This window comes from Schistocerca nitens, chromosome 4, assembly GCF_023898315.1.
Source record: "Schistocerca nitens isolate TAMUIC-IGC-003100 chromosome 4, iqSchNite1.1, whole genome shotgun sequence".
NCBI lineage: Eukaryota > Metazoa > Arthropoda > Insecta > Orthoptera > Acrididae > Schistocerca > Schistocerca nitens.
The window spans coordinates 617,068,747-617,084,590 of record NC_064617.1 but is presented as its reverse complement, the minus strand read 5'-3'; the positions used below and the strand labels follow the sequence as shown (position 1 = coordinate 617,084,590).

General features: G+C 42.4%; 1 protein-coding gene across 1 annotated transcript in view; it reads left to right on the top strand.

The window, feature by feature from the left end:
- Window positions 1-15,844, top strand: part of LOC126252473 (adenylate cyclase type 5) — a 446,003-nt gene that overhangs the window by 316,679 nt on the left and 113,480 nt on the right. The window contains exons 8-10 of the mRNA XM_049953367.1: window positions 8,702-8,824; window positions 13,129-13,218; window positions 13,316-13,439. Coding sequence (XP_049809324.1) covers window positions 8,702-8,824; window positions 13,129-13,218; window positions 13,316-13,439 — 337 coding nt within the window. The remainder of the gene's footprint in view (window positions 1-8,701; window positions 8,825-13,128; window positions 13,219-13,315; window positions 13,440-15,844) is intronic.

Below are 15,844 nucleotides of genomic sequence, written 5' to 3'. Positions count from 1 at the left end.
TCTCAGGGGAGTCGCAGTACTGTGTACGGCATGGCAATGGCCTAGTTCATCTGTGGAGGATATGTCAACAACAGACTTTCAAGAATTATACAAGTATCCGTTACTTCATTGTGTCAATTTTATCCTGCTAGCGCTACGTTCTACGAGTTGGGGGCGTGGAGTATCATGAAGCTTGAACATGGTAGGGAAGCTAGAAATTTACTGGCCAGCAGAAAATGTTATAACGGGAGAGGGATTCGTTATGAATAGAAAAGTAGGGCACAAAGTATGTTACTGTGAACATTTCGGTGATAGAGTTGTTCCTATCAGAATCACAGCAAACCAACACCGACAACGATAGTTCAAGTATACATGCCGACGTCACAAGCTGAAGATGAAGAGATAGAGAAAATAAATGAGGATGTTGAAAGTGTATTACTGCACATAAAAGCAGATGAAAATTTAATAGTAATGGGGGACTGGAATGCAATTGTGGAAGAAGGAGTAGAAGAAAAGGTTACAGGAAAATATGGGCTTTGGACAAGGAATGAGAGAGGAAAATGAGTAACTGAGTTCTGTTATAAATTTCAGCTAGTAATAGCGACTACTCTGTTCAAGAATAAAAAGAAAAGGAGGTATACTTGGAAAAGGCCAGGTGATACCGGAAGATTCCAGTTAGATTACATCATGGTCAGGCAGAGCTTCCGAAACTAGATACTGGATTGTAAGGTGTACCCAGGAGCAGATATAAACTCAGATCACAATGTAGTAATGAGGAAGAGTAGGCTGAATTTAAAACATTAGTAAGGAAGAATTAATACGCAAAGAAGTGGAATGCTGAAGTACTAAGGAATGACGAGATACGCGTAAAGTTTTCTAAAACTATAGACACAGCAATAAGGAGTAGCTCAGTAGCCAGTACAGTTGAAGATAAATGGACATCTCTAAAAAGAGCACTCACAGAAGTTGGAAAGAAAAACATAGATACAAAGAAGCCAATTGTGAAGAAACCATGAGTAACAGAAGAAATACTTCAGTTGATCGATGAAAGAAGGAAGTACAAAAATATTCAGGGAAACTCAGTAACCCAGAAATATAAGCTGCTGAGGAATGAAATAAGTAGGAAATGCAGGGTTGATAAGACGAAATGGCTACTTGAAAAATGTGAGGAAACTGAAAAAGAAAGGATTCTTGGAAGGACTGACTCAGCATATAGGAAAGTCTAAACAACTTTCGGTGACATTAAAATCAAGGGCGGTAACGTTATGACCGCAATGGAAATTCCACTGTTAAATGCAGACGAGAGAGCGGATAGGTGGAAAGAGTACATTGAATGCCTTTATGAGGAGGGGGGATTCGTCTGATGTGATAGAAGAATAAACAGGAGTCGAATTAGAAGAGATAGGGCATCCAATATTAGAATCAGAATTCAAGAGAACTTTGGAGTACTTAAGACCAAATAAGGTGGAAGAGATAGACAACGTTCCATCAGAATTAATAACATCATTGGAGGAAGTGGCACCAGTACAACTATTTACATTGGTGTATAGAATGTATGAGTCTGGCTTCGTATCATCTGACTTCCGGAAAAATATCATCCACATTGTTATGAAGACAAGAGCTGAAAAGTGCGAGGATTATCGCACAATCAGCTTAACAGCTCATGCATCAAAGCTACTTACAAAAATAATATACAGAAGAATGGAAAAGAAAATCGAGGCTGTGTTAGATAATAATCGGTTTGGCTTTAGGAAAGGTAAAAGCACCAAAGAAGCAATTCTAACGTTGCGGTCAACAATGGAAGCAAGACTAAAGATAAATCAAGACACGTTCATAGGATTTGTCGACCTGGAAAAAGCGTTCGACAATGTCAAATAGTGCACGATGTCCGAAGTTCTGAAAAAAATAGGGGTAACCTATAGGGAAGACGGGTAATACACAATATGGACAAGAGGCAAGACGGAATAATAAGAGTGGACGAAAAAGAATGCATTAAAAAGGGTGTAAGACAGGGAAGCAGTCTTTCGTCCCTACTGTTCAATCTGTACGTCGAAGAAACAATGACGGAAATAAAGAAAGACTCAGGAAGTGAAATTTAAATTCAGGACGAAAAGATATCAATGATACGATTGGCTGATGACATTGCTATCGTGAGTGAAAGTGAACAAGAATTACATGATCTCCTAAATGGAATGAACAGTCTAATGAGTACGTAATAAGGATTGAGAATAACTCGAAGAAAGACGAAAGTAATGAGAAATACCAGGAATAAGAATAGCAAGAAACTTAAAATCAGGACTGATGGTCACGAAGTAGACCAAGTTGAGGAATTCTGCTACCTAGGCAGCAAAATAACCGATGACGGACGGAGCAAGGAGGACATCAAAAGCAGACCAGCACAGCACTGGCAAAAAAGTTATTCCTGGCCAATAAAGTCTACTAGTATCAAACATAGGTCTTAATTTGAGGAAGAAATTTCTGAGGATGTCTGGTTGGAGCACAGTATTGTATGGTAGTGAAACATGGACTGTGGTAAAACCTAAAAAAAAAGGATTCAAAGGATTTGAGATGTGGTTCTACAGAAGAATGCTGAAAATTAGGTGGACTGATAAGGTAAGGAATGAGGAGTTTCTGCACAGAATTGGAGAGGAAAGTAATATGTGGAAAACACTGACAGTGAGAAGGGACAGGATGATAGGATATCTGTTAAGACATCAGGGAATGACTTCCATGGTACTAGAGCTATAGAGGGCAAAACCTGTACAAGAAGACAGAGATTGGAATACATCCAGCAAATAATTAATGACATTGGTTGCATGTGCTACTCTGAGGTGAAGAGGTTGGCACAGGAGAGGAATTCGTGGAGGGCTGCATCAAAGCAGTCAGAAGACTGATGACTCAAAAAACAAAATTCTGTCTTAAAATGCCCCCGTAGCTTCGCAGTATTTCAGTATGGAATTTTTGATATTTCGTCCTCCAAAAGTTCTCTCAATGCTTCTCTTTAATCGGGTTTTTGCTATTGTTATCATTAATTGGTCCATGGCAATTAACAGTGGTATATTGCTTCTTCTTGCATTTCAATGTGGGAAGAAAGAGTGTTTCTTAAAGGGGTTTTGAATTCTGTAAAGCTTTTTACTGAATTTTTATGAATATAGAACACGGTACCAAGTACTCACATGTCTTTCATAATCTTTACTGCTGGTTTTCTCTTAGAAATCCTGTGGTTTTTGAATTCTGTAACATTTTCGTTCAAAAATCTTGTTTCTTTTACTGCTAAAATTTGTATTTCATGTTTGTCTACGAGAATTACACATTCTCCCTGTTTATCAGCTTTTAGTACTGAGCTTACATTCAAGGTGCTAGCGAAAACTTTCCTTTTCAACTTGAGTTTGGAAGGATACCAAGGATATTCCGACTCATCCTTACTGCAGATGTTGGGACTCGCCAGAACTCTAGGTCCCGATGCATTGTATAAAGCAATGGAGTACTCTTTACTTTTTCTTTACTTCTAGTGGACTGAAGAAACTGCAAAAAGGTGGGAATTTAAGAAGATGGGACCTGGATAAACTGAAAGAACCAGAGGTTGTAGAGAGTTTCAGGGAGAGCATAAGGGAACAATTGACAGGAATGGGGGAAAGAAATACAGTAGAAGAAGAATGGGTAGCTCTGAGGGATGAAGTAGTGAAGGCAGCAGAGGATCAAGTAGGTAAAAAGACGAGGGCTAATAGAAATCCTTGGGTAACAGAAGAAATATTGAATTTAATTGATGAAAGGAGAAAATACAAAAATGCAGTAAATGAAGCAGGCAAAAGGGAATACAAACGTCTCAAAAATGAGATCGACAGAAAGTGCAAAATGGCTAAGCAGGGATGGCTAGAGGACAAATGTAAGGATGTAGAGGCTTGTGTCACTAGGGGTAAGATAGATACTGCCTACAGGAAAATTAAAGAGACCTTTGGAGAGAAGAGAACCACTTGTATGAATATCAAGAGCTCAGATGGCAACCCAGTTCAAAGCAAAGAAGGGAAGGCAGAAAGGTGGAAGGAGTATATAGAGGGTTTATACAAGGGTGATGTACTTGAGGACAATATTATGGAAATGGAAGAGGATGTAGATGAAGATGAAATGGGAGATAAGATACTGCGTGAAGAGTTTGACAGAGCACTGAAAGACCTGAGTCGAAACAAGGCCCCGGGAGTAGACAACATTCCATTAGAACTACTGATGGCCTTGGGAGAGCCAGTCATGACAAAACTCTACCATCTGGTGAGCAAGATGTATGAGACAGGCGAAATACCCACAGACTTCAAGAAGAATATAATAATTCCAATCCCAAAGAAGGCAGGTGTTGACAGATGTGAAAATTACCGAACTATCAGTTTAATAAGTCACAGCTGCAAAATACTAACGCGAATTCTTTACAGACGAATGGAAAAACTGGTAGAAGCGGACCTCGGGGAAGATCAGTTTGGATTCCGTAGAAATGTTGGAACACGAGAGGCAATACTAACCTTACGACTTATCTTAGAAGGAAGATTAAGAAAAGGCAAACCTACATTTCTAGCATTTGTAGACTTAGAGAAAGCTTTTGACAACGTTAACTGGAATACTCTCTTTCAAATTCTGAAGGTGGCAGGGGTAAAATACAGGGAGCGAAAGGCTATTTACAATTTGTACAGAAACCAGATGGCAGTTATAAGAGTCGAGGGGCGTGAAAGGGAAGCAGTGGTTGGGAAAGGAGTGAGACAGGGTTGTAGCCTCTCCCCGATGTTATTCAATCTGTATATTGAGCAAGCAGTAAAGGAAACAAAAGAAAAATTCGGAGTAGGTATTAAAATTCATGGAGAAGAAGTAAAAACTTTGAGGTTCGCCGATGACATTGTAATTCTGTCAGAGACAGCAAAGGACTTGGAAGAGCAGTGGAACGGAATGTACAGTGTCTTGAAAGGAGGATATAAGATGAATATCAACAAAAGCAAAACGAGGATAATGGAATGTAGTCAAATTAAATCGGGTGATGCTGAGGGGATTAGATTAGGAAATGAGACACTTAAAGTAGTAAAGGAGTTTTGCTATTTAGGGAGTAAAATAACTGATGATGGTCGAAGTAGAGAGGATATAAAATGTAGACTGGCAATGGCAAGGAAATCGTTTCTGAAGAAGAGAAATTTGTTAACATCGAGTATTGATTTAAGTGTCAGGAAGTCGTTTCTAAAAATATTTGTATGGAGTGTAGCCATGTATGGAAGTGAAACATGGACGATAACCAGTTTGGACAAGAAGAGAATAGAAGCTTTCGAAATGTGGTGCTACAGAAGAATGCTGAAGATAAGGTGGGTAGATCACGTAACTAATGAGGAGGTATTGAATAGGATTGGGGAGAAGAGAAGTTTGTGGCACAACTTGACTAGAAGAAGGGATCGGTTGGTAGGACATGTTTTAAGGCATCAAGGGATCACAAATTTAGCATTGGAGGGCAGCGTGGAGGGTAAAAATCGTAGAGGGAGACCAAGAGATCAATACACTAAGCAGATTCAGAAGGATGTAGGTTGCAGTAGGTACTGGGAGATGAAGAAGCTTGCACAGGATAGAGTAACATGGAGAGCTGCATCAAACCAGTCTCAGGACTGAAGACCACAACAACAACAACAGTGGACTTTCCATTCCGCAATTAAAATTGTACATTGTACATGGTAGGAAATAAATTCCAACATAAGATCGAACTGTTAGTCCGAAATGATTATTTTTCTTTGTTTTCTCCTTTAGGTTCTTCCGCTCTCTCTGCTGTTGGGAGCTACGATTCCTCTTCCGGCTTTGAGACCGTTGGCCAGATTTCACCTGTAACCCTAGGCAGGGGCGCTTACAGAGTGCTACCATCCTGACCAAGACCCAGTTTTTTTCACGAGGTTTCACTCCTCCCCCTCCTCCTTCCTCATCACTTGCGAGATGAGGCTCAGGGCTTGGGACCGGCAGTGACGGAGCTCATGATTCTTTCATTATTTTTTACTTCTTATATTTTTGTTCGTACTTGCCATCCATTGCGGTTAGAGTCGCTGTTGCTGCCATAGGTGACAAATTCACACGTGGTACGTACACACACACACACACACACACACACACACACACACACACACACACCACATCTTCCCCCTGATCATCTATTCTTCCTATTATACAGAGTTATTCAGCTGCCCCTATCGATATCTTTTTATGCAACCCACAATGTGAAATCTGGCCGTCAAACACCGCGCGCCAGATTTTCGTATTATTTCGTCCGCTACGGGCCAACCGTTAGTCCTACAGAAAAAATAAACACGACATTTTTGTAGGAAATTCAGTGTAGCTCAATTTTTTAATTGGCTATTTCTCCTCTACAGGCCGTAGATTTCGAGTTATTCAAGAATAACGTGAAAAAGTGACGTTCAAACGCACTACCATTCCCACAGTCAGGTCTCCCTCAACCCCCCCCCCCCCCAACCTCCCTCTCAGTATTTCTAGTGTATTGTTCATGGCGCTCCCTCCTACCAATGCACAAAAATTTGCGAACGCGCAAATTATTTCCCACGTTCGATCTTATATGGTCTTCATTGATTAGCCTTGTTTTGCCAACTGATTAGTCGAGCACTTAAAAACTGTAAAAATGGCTTTTTGTCTGAATTTGCGACCTTTAGTAGCATAGAATAAATAGTTACATCGTTGTATTCGTCAGGCCTTCTGACAACGAAGCTACTGTGCATGTAAGGGTTTAGTTTGGATTGAATTGTCAACGTAATTAATTTTAGTGTAAAGTTTAGAAAAGTTGTTTTCCTTTCGATGCCTTCACGAGCACTTTTCAGTTAGTAACATTCACGAAATATCTGGCTATGCTGTTGGTTAATAGTTCAATCAATACAGACCGGCAGAGGTCGAATATCGGGAATAGCTCGGATATTTTTGTACAGTGGTAGGACAGAGTGCCACAAACAACAGACTAGAAAAACTGGTTGATGAGGGATGAGAGTGCAGGTCGAGGTGCCTTTGGAAATCACTTTCGTACGTTTTTCTTGAATAATTCGCAAACCGTGGCCTCCAAGGAAAAGGTAGCCCAGTACATAATTTAACTACATTACATTTTCTACATAAAGGTCCTGTTCATCTTTTCTGTAGGAGTAATACACTACTGGCCATTAAAATTTCTACACCACGAAGATGACGTGCTACACACGCGAAATTTAACCGACAGGAACAAGCTTTTCAGAGCATTCACACAAGGTTGGCGCCAGTGGCGACACCTACAACGTGCTGACATGAGGAACGTTTCCAACCGATTTCTCATACACAAACAGCAGTTGACCGGCGTTGCCTGGTGAAAAGTTGTTGTGATGCCTCGTGTAAGGAGGATAAATGCGTACCATCACATTTCCGACTTTGATAAAGGTCGGATTGTGGCCTATCGCGATTATGGTTTATCGTATAGCGATAGTGCTGCTCGCGTTGGTCAAGATCCAATGACTGTTAGCAGAATATGGATTCGGTGTGTTCAGGATGGTAATACGGAATGCCGTGCTGGATCCCAACGGCCTCGTGTCACTAGCAGTCGAGATGACAGGCATCTTATCGGCATGGCTGTAACGGGTCGTGCAGCCACGTCTCAATCTCTGAATCAACAGATGGGGACGTTTGCAAGACAACAACCATCTGCACGAACAGTTCGACGACGTTTGCAGCAGCATGGACTATCAGCTCGGAGACCATGGCTGCAGTTACCCTTGACGCTGCATCACAGACAGGAGCGCCTGCGATGGTGTAGTCAACGACGAACCTGGGTGCACGAATGGCAAAACGTCATTTTTTCGGATGAATCCAGATTCTGTTTACAGCATCATGATGGTCGAATCCGTGTTTGGCGATATCGCGGTGAATGCACATTGGAAGCGTGTATTCGTCATCACCATACTGGCGTATCGCCCGGCGTGATGGTATGGGGTACCATTGGGTACACGTCTCGGTCACCTCTTGTTCGCATTGACGGCACTTTGACCAGTGGACGTTACGTTTCAGAAGTGTTGCGACCCGTGGCTCTACCCTTCATTCGATCCCTGCGAAACCCTACATTTCAGCAGGATAATGCACGACCGCATGTTGCAGGTCCCGTACGGGCCTTTCTGGATACATAAAATGTTCGACTGCTGCCCTGGCCAGCACAGTCTCCATATCTCTCACCAATTGAAAACGTCTGGTCAATGGTGGCCGAGCAACTGGCTCGTCACAATACGCCTGTTTGACTCAATACCCAGGCATATCAAGGCCGTTATTAAGGCCAGAGGTGGTTGTTCTGGGTACTGATTTCTCAGGATCTATGCACCCAAATTGCGTGAAAATGTAATCACATCTCAGTTCTAGTGTAATATATTTGTCCAGTGAATAGCCGTTTATTATCTGCATTTCTTCTTGGTGTAGCAGTTTTAATGGCCAGTAGTGTAGTTCGAGCATAGCGTGTGAGAGAATATGAAAATCTCGCACGTGGTTTCTGAAGGTCAGATATTACATTGCGGGTTGCATAAAACGACTTTGGTACGGGCAGCTGAATCACCCTTTATACAAACTATAAATAAATTTTAGTTAGCTAGTATCCTTCGTGGTGTTGGATTTGGCTGATCAGCTGTGCAGAATAATGGAGCCGTTTGCACAGATAGGTACCACGGTTTTGCCACTGGCTTCTCGCGGCACTGTCCTGTTCCAGATGTACTCGACACACCTGGCGCAGAAGGCGCGCGAACTGAAGCGCGAGAAGCGGATCAGCGACATGCTGTTGTGCCAGATGCTGCCGCCCAGCGTCGCCCAGCAGCTCAAGAGGACCCGACAGGTACGAGGTGCTGCTCGCTATTCTCAGCTGGGAGTTACCAGCAGAGGCAATCACTGCCCTCAACAGCTTCTTTTAAAGATTATTCCATTTTTTTTCTTTTATTTATACGAGGATGTTCCCCCTGATATAGCAAGTGTCTTTTACTTATACTGTAGTATCACGCTTCCTGCAGCGTTTTACGTGAATTATATTGCGGATAACATCCACGCACCACCAACAACTGGAAACACAAAATAATAAAGCACTGTGGGAACTCAATGCATGTACTTGACTATATTAACCACGCACGCTGAGAATAAAGGTTCGAACGAAATGGACGGAACTAATTACACTGTGCAACATAAATGAAAGACGGCTTATTTGATACACTGTAGTTCCCACCATAAGTTTGAAATTTGTGTCAAAGGTGCGCATAACCCTCCTCTGTAATGGTGCAATAGCGTGACGCCTGTGACGACACTCTCGGGTTCGACTTCAATAGCAAGGTGCCGACAAGTGCGAAAAAGAAGCCACGGGCTAGAAGTTTATGGGCGTGTAAGGTGGGTTAATGGTATCACATTGGCACCAAACTTCACCACTATTCTGCCCAAAGTGGGCATGCTGGTGAGGTCGTCACAGCCCCTCTTGCCCACATTTCACAACTTCTTTTGGCACCTCTGCAGTGGAGGTTAGAACGGCGACGCTCCTGGTTGCAATCAAGCGGCTTCCTTACGAGTGGCCGAGGAAAACATTCCAGACACACTGCTCCCACAATCTGCACGGAAAAGTGGTGGCATTAATGTGCAGAGCCTAAAGTCAACCGTGATCACGACACAGGAAGACGAGAAATAGGGGGAATGAGAATGCACAAGTACCCTTTCCTGCCACAGATCACGTTCAAATTTCGTCGAATGGTTGTGAACGGCCCCTAGTCGTTTCAAACTGTACACGGGAGCAAAAATTGCAGTCGCGCTGCCTCCAAAGGGGATGCAGCCCCACAACGTCCTTAGAGAAGCGTGGAAACATCCGAGGATATTAGCAGTGTCAAAGTTTGTCAAAAATGTATTCTTGTTGCTTACTGCGAACTGTCGTTTTCGACCGCTAAATGTATGGGAATCAACGTACCAGGTAAATCGGTGGTTTCATTGGCGCCCTTAACACCACCCACTTTATACCATCCATTGAGGCCTCTTCGTACCGATTCAAATCTGCAGTGTCTGTAATGCTTTCCTCGGACTCTCATTTAAAAAATCCACCTGATTTCAACAACGGGCGTCGCGGCCCTGACCTCCACCTCAGAGGCGTCGAAAGGAGTACACTGCGGGTAAGAGGGAGTGTGACAAACTTCCCACCACGTGAAACTTCCACGGTGGCTTCGGACGGGTTTGTGGTGAAGTTTGGTGCGAGTGTGTCATAATTAACCCATGTTACAGCGCACGTGAACTGCAGAGCTCTGGCCTTCCTTTCGCACGTATTGACTCCTTGCTATTTGAAGCGTCGTCGTGCCCGAAGGTGTTGTGTCGCAGGGCGCCAAGGTTTTGCGCCCTTACGGTGTGAGGCTGTGCGCACCTTAGAGCAAAATTTCAAACTTCTGCATCGCAATGCGTGGGAATTAAAGGGTTTCGAAAAAGTAATGATTTAATTCTGTTGCGCAGAGTAGAATACAGTACCTGAATGTCCCGTGAATGCCAGCTTTCTAACTTCTCTTTGCTAGCATCTGTGATCTGCCAAATTTATTTTGTGAGTCGACGCCCTTTCTGTCGTCAATTAAACTAATTTTGTGTACAACTTTCGTCTGTAAATAGTGTAAACTTCGTTTTTTTGTGTGCCGTTATTGAATTTAATTTATCGTAGTTCCTGAAGGGTAAATTGGGATGCATCTCAGTATTTGTCTAAACGAGCGTGGAAAACCGCTTAAAAAGCGCACTCGGATTGGTCAGTGTTACTAGGCCGCCGCGCAGGTTCACTTCACTTCTGGCAAGGTTGGCGCTGCGTCTTCAGCTATGTAAGAAGCTCGTCTGGCTTCCAACCTTACTTAGATGTTTTAAAATTCGTCTTAAAATAAATACCAAGTAGTGACTCATGAAGTTAGATACATTGTATCATAAAATCTATTATGACACTCTTTTATAACTTGTTAAAAAAAGAAGAAAGTCAGTTCTTACGCTAAATGTATGTACCTTCCGAAAGGAATTATACATACTGAAGAGGCAAAGAAACTGGTACATCTGCTTAACATCGTGTAGGGCCCTCACGAGGACGCAGAAGTGCCGCAGCACGACATGACGTGGGCTCGACTAATGTTTGACGTAATGCTGGAGAGAACTGACACCATGAATCCTGCAGGGCTGTCCATAAATCCGCAAGAATACGAGGGAGTGATCTCTTCTGAAGAGCACGTTGCAAGGCATCCCAGATACGCTCAAAGCCGGCCGGAGTGGCCGAGCGGTTCTAGGCGCTACAGTCTGGAACCGCGCGACCGCTATGGTCGCAGGTTCGAATCCTGTCTCGGGCATGGATGTGTGTGATGTCCTTAGGTTAGTTAGGTTTAAGTAGTTCTAAGTTCTAGGGGACTGATGACCTCAGAAGTTAAGTCCCATAGTGCTCAGAGCTATTTGAGCCATTTGAACAACTGCGCGAGACACTTGTCTTACATAGGCGTTGCCAACCGTAGCCCCGTTTTCTGCCTCTTTACATATTTCTGTAATTGAATATGCATGTCTATATCAGTTCCCTTGCCACTTCAGCGTATTTCTACAAAATAATTGCTCCAAAATGTCAGACTTAGCATTTAAGTAGAAAAATATGCTGACTGCAAGTACGGAAAAAGGAATAAAAAGTACACCGGTGTGCAAAACTTAGGGTGGAAAATTATTTTCGCATGACGTGTCCCTGACAAATAACATAGCTCTATGAAACGCACGTGGGGCAGTAGTACAGTTTCACAGTAGCGTTGATTGGTGAGTGTAACTAGTTCAAAGATTTGGAGATCAGTACGCCCATGTAACAGTAAGGCCCCCGCCCCCCTCCCCTGTGCACCATAATACGTAGACCACGAAAACGATAATATTCTACAATGCTGGGCATACCTTTAAACTGCGAGAAATGGGAACGCATAACGCATCCAGGATCATTGTCGAACATGATTGCTGGTCCAGGTGTTGTGGTGTGGTAAGGCATAATATTGCATTGGCTTACTGACGTCCACACTTTTGAACAAGGTAAACCCGTCGTCCAGCGTCATTGTGACACTGCACTCCTTTCCCTTGTTTGTCTTTTCAGTGGTGTAATCGACCCATACTTCTTTCTTTGTGGATGACAATGCGCGACCACATCGCACAGCACAGCTCTTGGAAGGAGACCATATTCAACGAATGGACTAGCCTAACCAACCCCCGACTAATCCTGTCGATCACGTCTAGGATGCATTGGGGAGAAGTATTGCAGTGCGTCCACGTGCACCAACGGCCATCCGGCAGTTGTCAACCGGAGTGATTGAGGAGTGAAACTCCCTACCACAAGAACTCCGTACCAATCTTGCGGCTAGCATCGAAGCACGTTGCAGAGCATGTATTGCGTCTGTGTTGATCACACACGCTATTAAGAACCATGTTCCACAATTTACAAGGTCCCGCGGACACTTCAGTGCACTTATTTTCTTTGAATAAAACTGTCATTTCTGTTCGCCTCTTGGAAATATGTTGAAGAGCAAGAATTGACGCCTATGGCGATCACACATCCCATTAGCAACCATAGCCCACCGTTTGTAATGACCAGAGGACCAACATAAATCACGATGACTTCAGTGTAATTATTGTCTTTGAATAAAAGTGTCATTTCTGTTTGTCTCATTGCGTATTAATTTCAGTTATCTTCTGTACTATACTGCAGCAGTTCTCTTTTTGCTGAATGGTCCAACTTTCATAGAGCTATGCTACTTGGCAGTGTCATATCATGAGAAAGTTACTTTCGTTCATACTTTTTGCACATCAGTACTAATTCCGAGACCAGATAATTTGGATTTTGAGTTTGTATCTTCCCTTTTCCATTAGTTTACTGAATTTTTTTTAATGGTATACTAAGCTCATTTTGCATAAAACCGTACCTTTTCTGAGAAGATACGGACAGTTGGCTTAAATATAGCTGGTTAAAAGGGAAAGCTTAGTTGACCATTTTCCTTCTTGTTACTACTGCAACTCGGAGTTGGTAGTGTCTGATAACATCTGTCGAAGAAACATTACATTCACAGGGCTTTTAATGTTTATGCAGACCATAGAAGCAAGGAAAGCTTCGTGCTGTTACTGTACATGGTATATCTGTTGCAGGTTCCGGCGGAATTTTACGCAGCGGTGACTGTGTACTTCAGCGACATCGTGGGCTTCACTGAGATAGCAGCCATTAGCTCCCCTCTTGAGGTGGGTCCCTGTGTGCTTGCAACGTATCATTCAGAAAACAATTTACTTCTTTCCAAAAACGCGTGTTATTATTACAGAACCGCTTGTTTTATTACAGGTAGTCACTTTTCTGAACTCCATCTACAAGCTGTTCGACGCTCGCATAGAGTGCTACGATGTGTACAAGGTGGAGACCATCGGCGACTCTTACATGGTGGCATCTGGGCTACCCGTCAAGAATGGTACGGCACGATCCTTGCAGATTATGTGTACGTAATACGACATTACTTAACAATAATGAGCGGAGGAAAGAGAGTACCCCAGTTCTTCAATTTTACTCCAGTCTTTCAAGCAATCTTATTCCTTCTCATATTCTAAGGCCTTAGCTGATCGTCTAATAGTGATACATTTGACTTCACGCAGCTTCTTCATCAGCTTTCTTTAGTAATTCGTCTCTAGTTTTGTTGTTATCGCTACGATCATCCGCAACTGCTGAGCTAAACAGCTCTTCCTTAACGAATTTATTCCAAGTCGTGCCTTTGCCGAATACAGCGATTCGTTTGCAAACCTCTAATCCTCAAGTCGTTATCAGTCAAATTAGCATTCCATAAAGCCTTACAGTGTTAACCCACTACGGAGACAGCGACTTAAACCACTCCCTGGTAAGGCTATTAAATATTGTCAACGTAGATCTGCACCTTCTCCACGCATAATTAATCTCACATAATGATGCCACTAGTGTCCAAATACAGCAATAAATCAGATCAAAAAAGCCCTTAGAAGTGCGCGCCTACCTTAACCAAGGCCTCAGCAAGGCAAAATATCAAGATTAAGATATGGGGTCGAAGACGACGTCTAACCACTTTCAGAACGGGATCCATGGATTTATTTGCTAGCTAGTTGACGGTCTACTCCTTTTTCATCGGGAAACAGTTTAAAATTTCTGTGTAGAGTTCGGTTTTCATTATTTATATTTCAATTAAAGAATTATCTTGGCTCCAGGTCTAAAAAATATCGCTCATTTATACTAAAACGAAACAGAGATTGATCGGAAACAAGTTATTTTTATTGGAAAGTTTGTTGAAAACTTAATTCTCGTCGTCGCTGTTGGAACACTTTTAGGATGTAATTGTAACACCATGAAATGATCCTACTAACATCAAATCCTGAATGTTCATTAATATCCATCATTCGTGTATTAATGCTTCGTTTTATAGCACAAACACGCGTGATATAATTAAATTACTGCCAATGGTTAAAAATTTCGTGTCAGTATGGATGTGGATGGTTTTAGAAACGTTTTAATTATGATTTAGTAGATTGAATAAATAAATTTAAAAAATCCAGATAGACCTTTCCATCGCTAACTAATGTTGTAATTTACAACATGAAAGGAACTCGTAAAGTAAATATAGCGTTAAATTTCTAGACGCACAACTAGTTATTTCAGAGGTAAGCGTGATATCTGGAACTGGGAGAATCGCTCACACTAGTAAAAATTTCACAGTGCACTGCAGACGATACATACTTCAACACTAGTTTTAGAAAATAAACTGAAAGACTAGGTATGCATCATTAAAGACACTGTTGGAAATGTATGGTTACAGAATTTATGAGATGAAAGGATATGTTGAGTGTTTGTTAATGATGAGGTCATCAAAATCTGATTCATCCAATAATTCAAAGGCATTTATTTAGGGAAACCATAGGAAGGATAAGCCTGTAACATCGACCCAGTACTGACACCCTTCCGTCATATAGCAGTGTCACATCCAGCTGTGGCGTTTCTCACTTAACAGCATCACTGTTTCCGTCATACTACGAAACTTCGCTGCATATTTAGTGGTGGTGAATAAGCAGTGTTTGTCTTGGCCCTCTGAAGCAGTAACACTCAGAGCAGAATATAATAGGAGCCATACAAACGTCATTACTAGTTTTGTACAAGTCGCTACCGAATTTAAACCTTCACTATCAGTACTAGGAGAATGTGAAGATTTCTCGACCTAACAGCTACAGACAGTGTCTTCATGTCGAAAGAGCACTTGTTTTGCGGCGTAATCTCCTCGTTTCATTCATCTGGACGAGAAGACTATCAGATATCGTTAACTACTGGGTAACTTCGTAATCAACGCGGAGAATAGCTTTTGCATGCCAGAAAACACTTACATCACACGTTTCTAGCAGATTGCGAAAGAACTTGCCCCCCTTCTAACAGCCGTGTACCGCAAGTTTCTAGAGGAACGGAAGGTTCCAAATGATTGGAAAAGAGCACAGGTAGGCCCAGTCTTCAAGAAGGGTCGTCGAGCAGATGCGCAAAACTATAGACCTATATCTCTGACGGCGATCTGTTGTAGAATTTTAGAACATGTTTTTTGCTCGCGTATCATGTCGTTTTTGGAAACCCAGAATCTACTCTGTAGGAATCAACATGGGTTCCGGAAACAGCGATCGTGTGAGACCCAACTCGCTTTATTTGTTCATGAGACCCAGAAAATATTAGATACAGGCTCCCTGGTAGATGCCATTTTCCTTGACTTCCGGAAGGCGTTCGATACAGTTCCGCACTGTCGCCTGATAAACAAAGTAAGAGCCTACAGAATATCAGACCAGCTGTGTGGCTGGATTGAAGAGTTTTTAGCAAACAGAA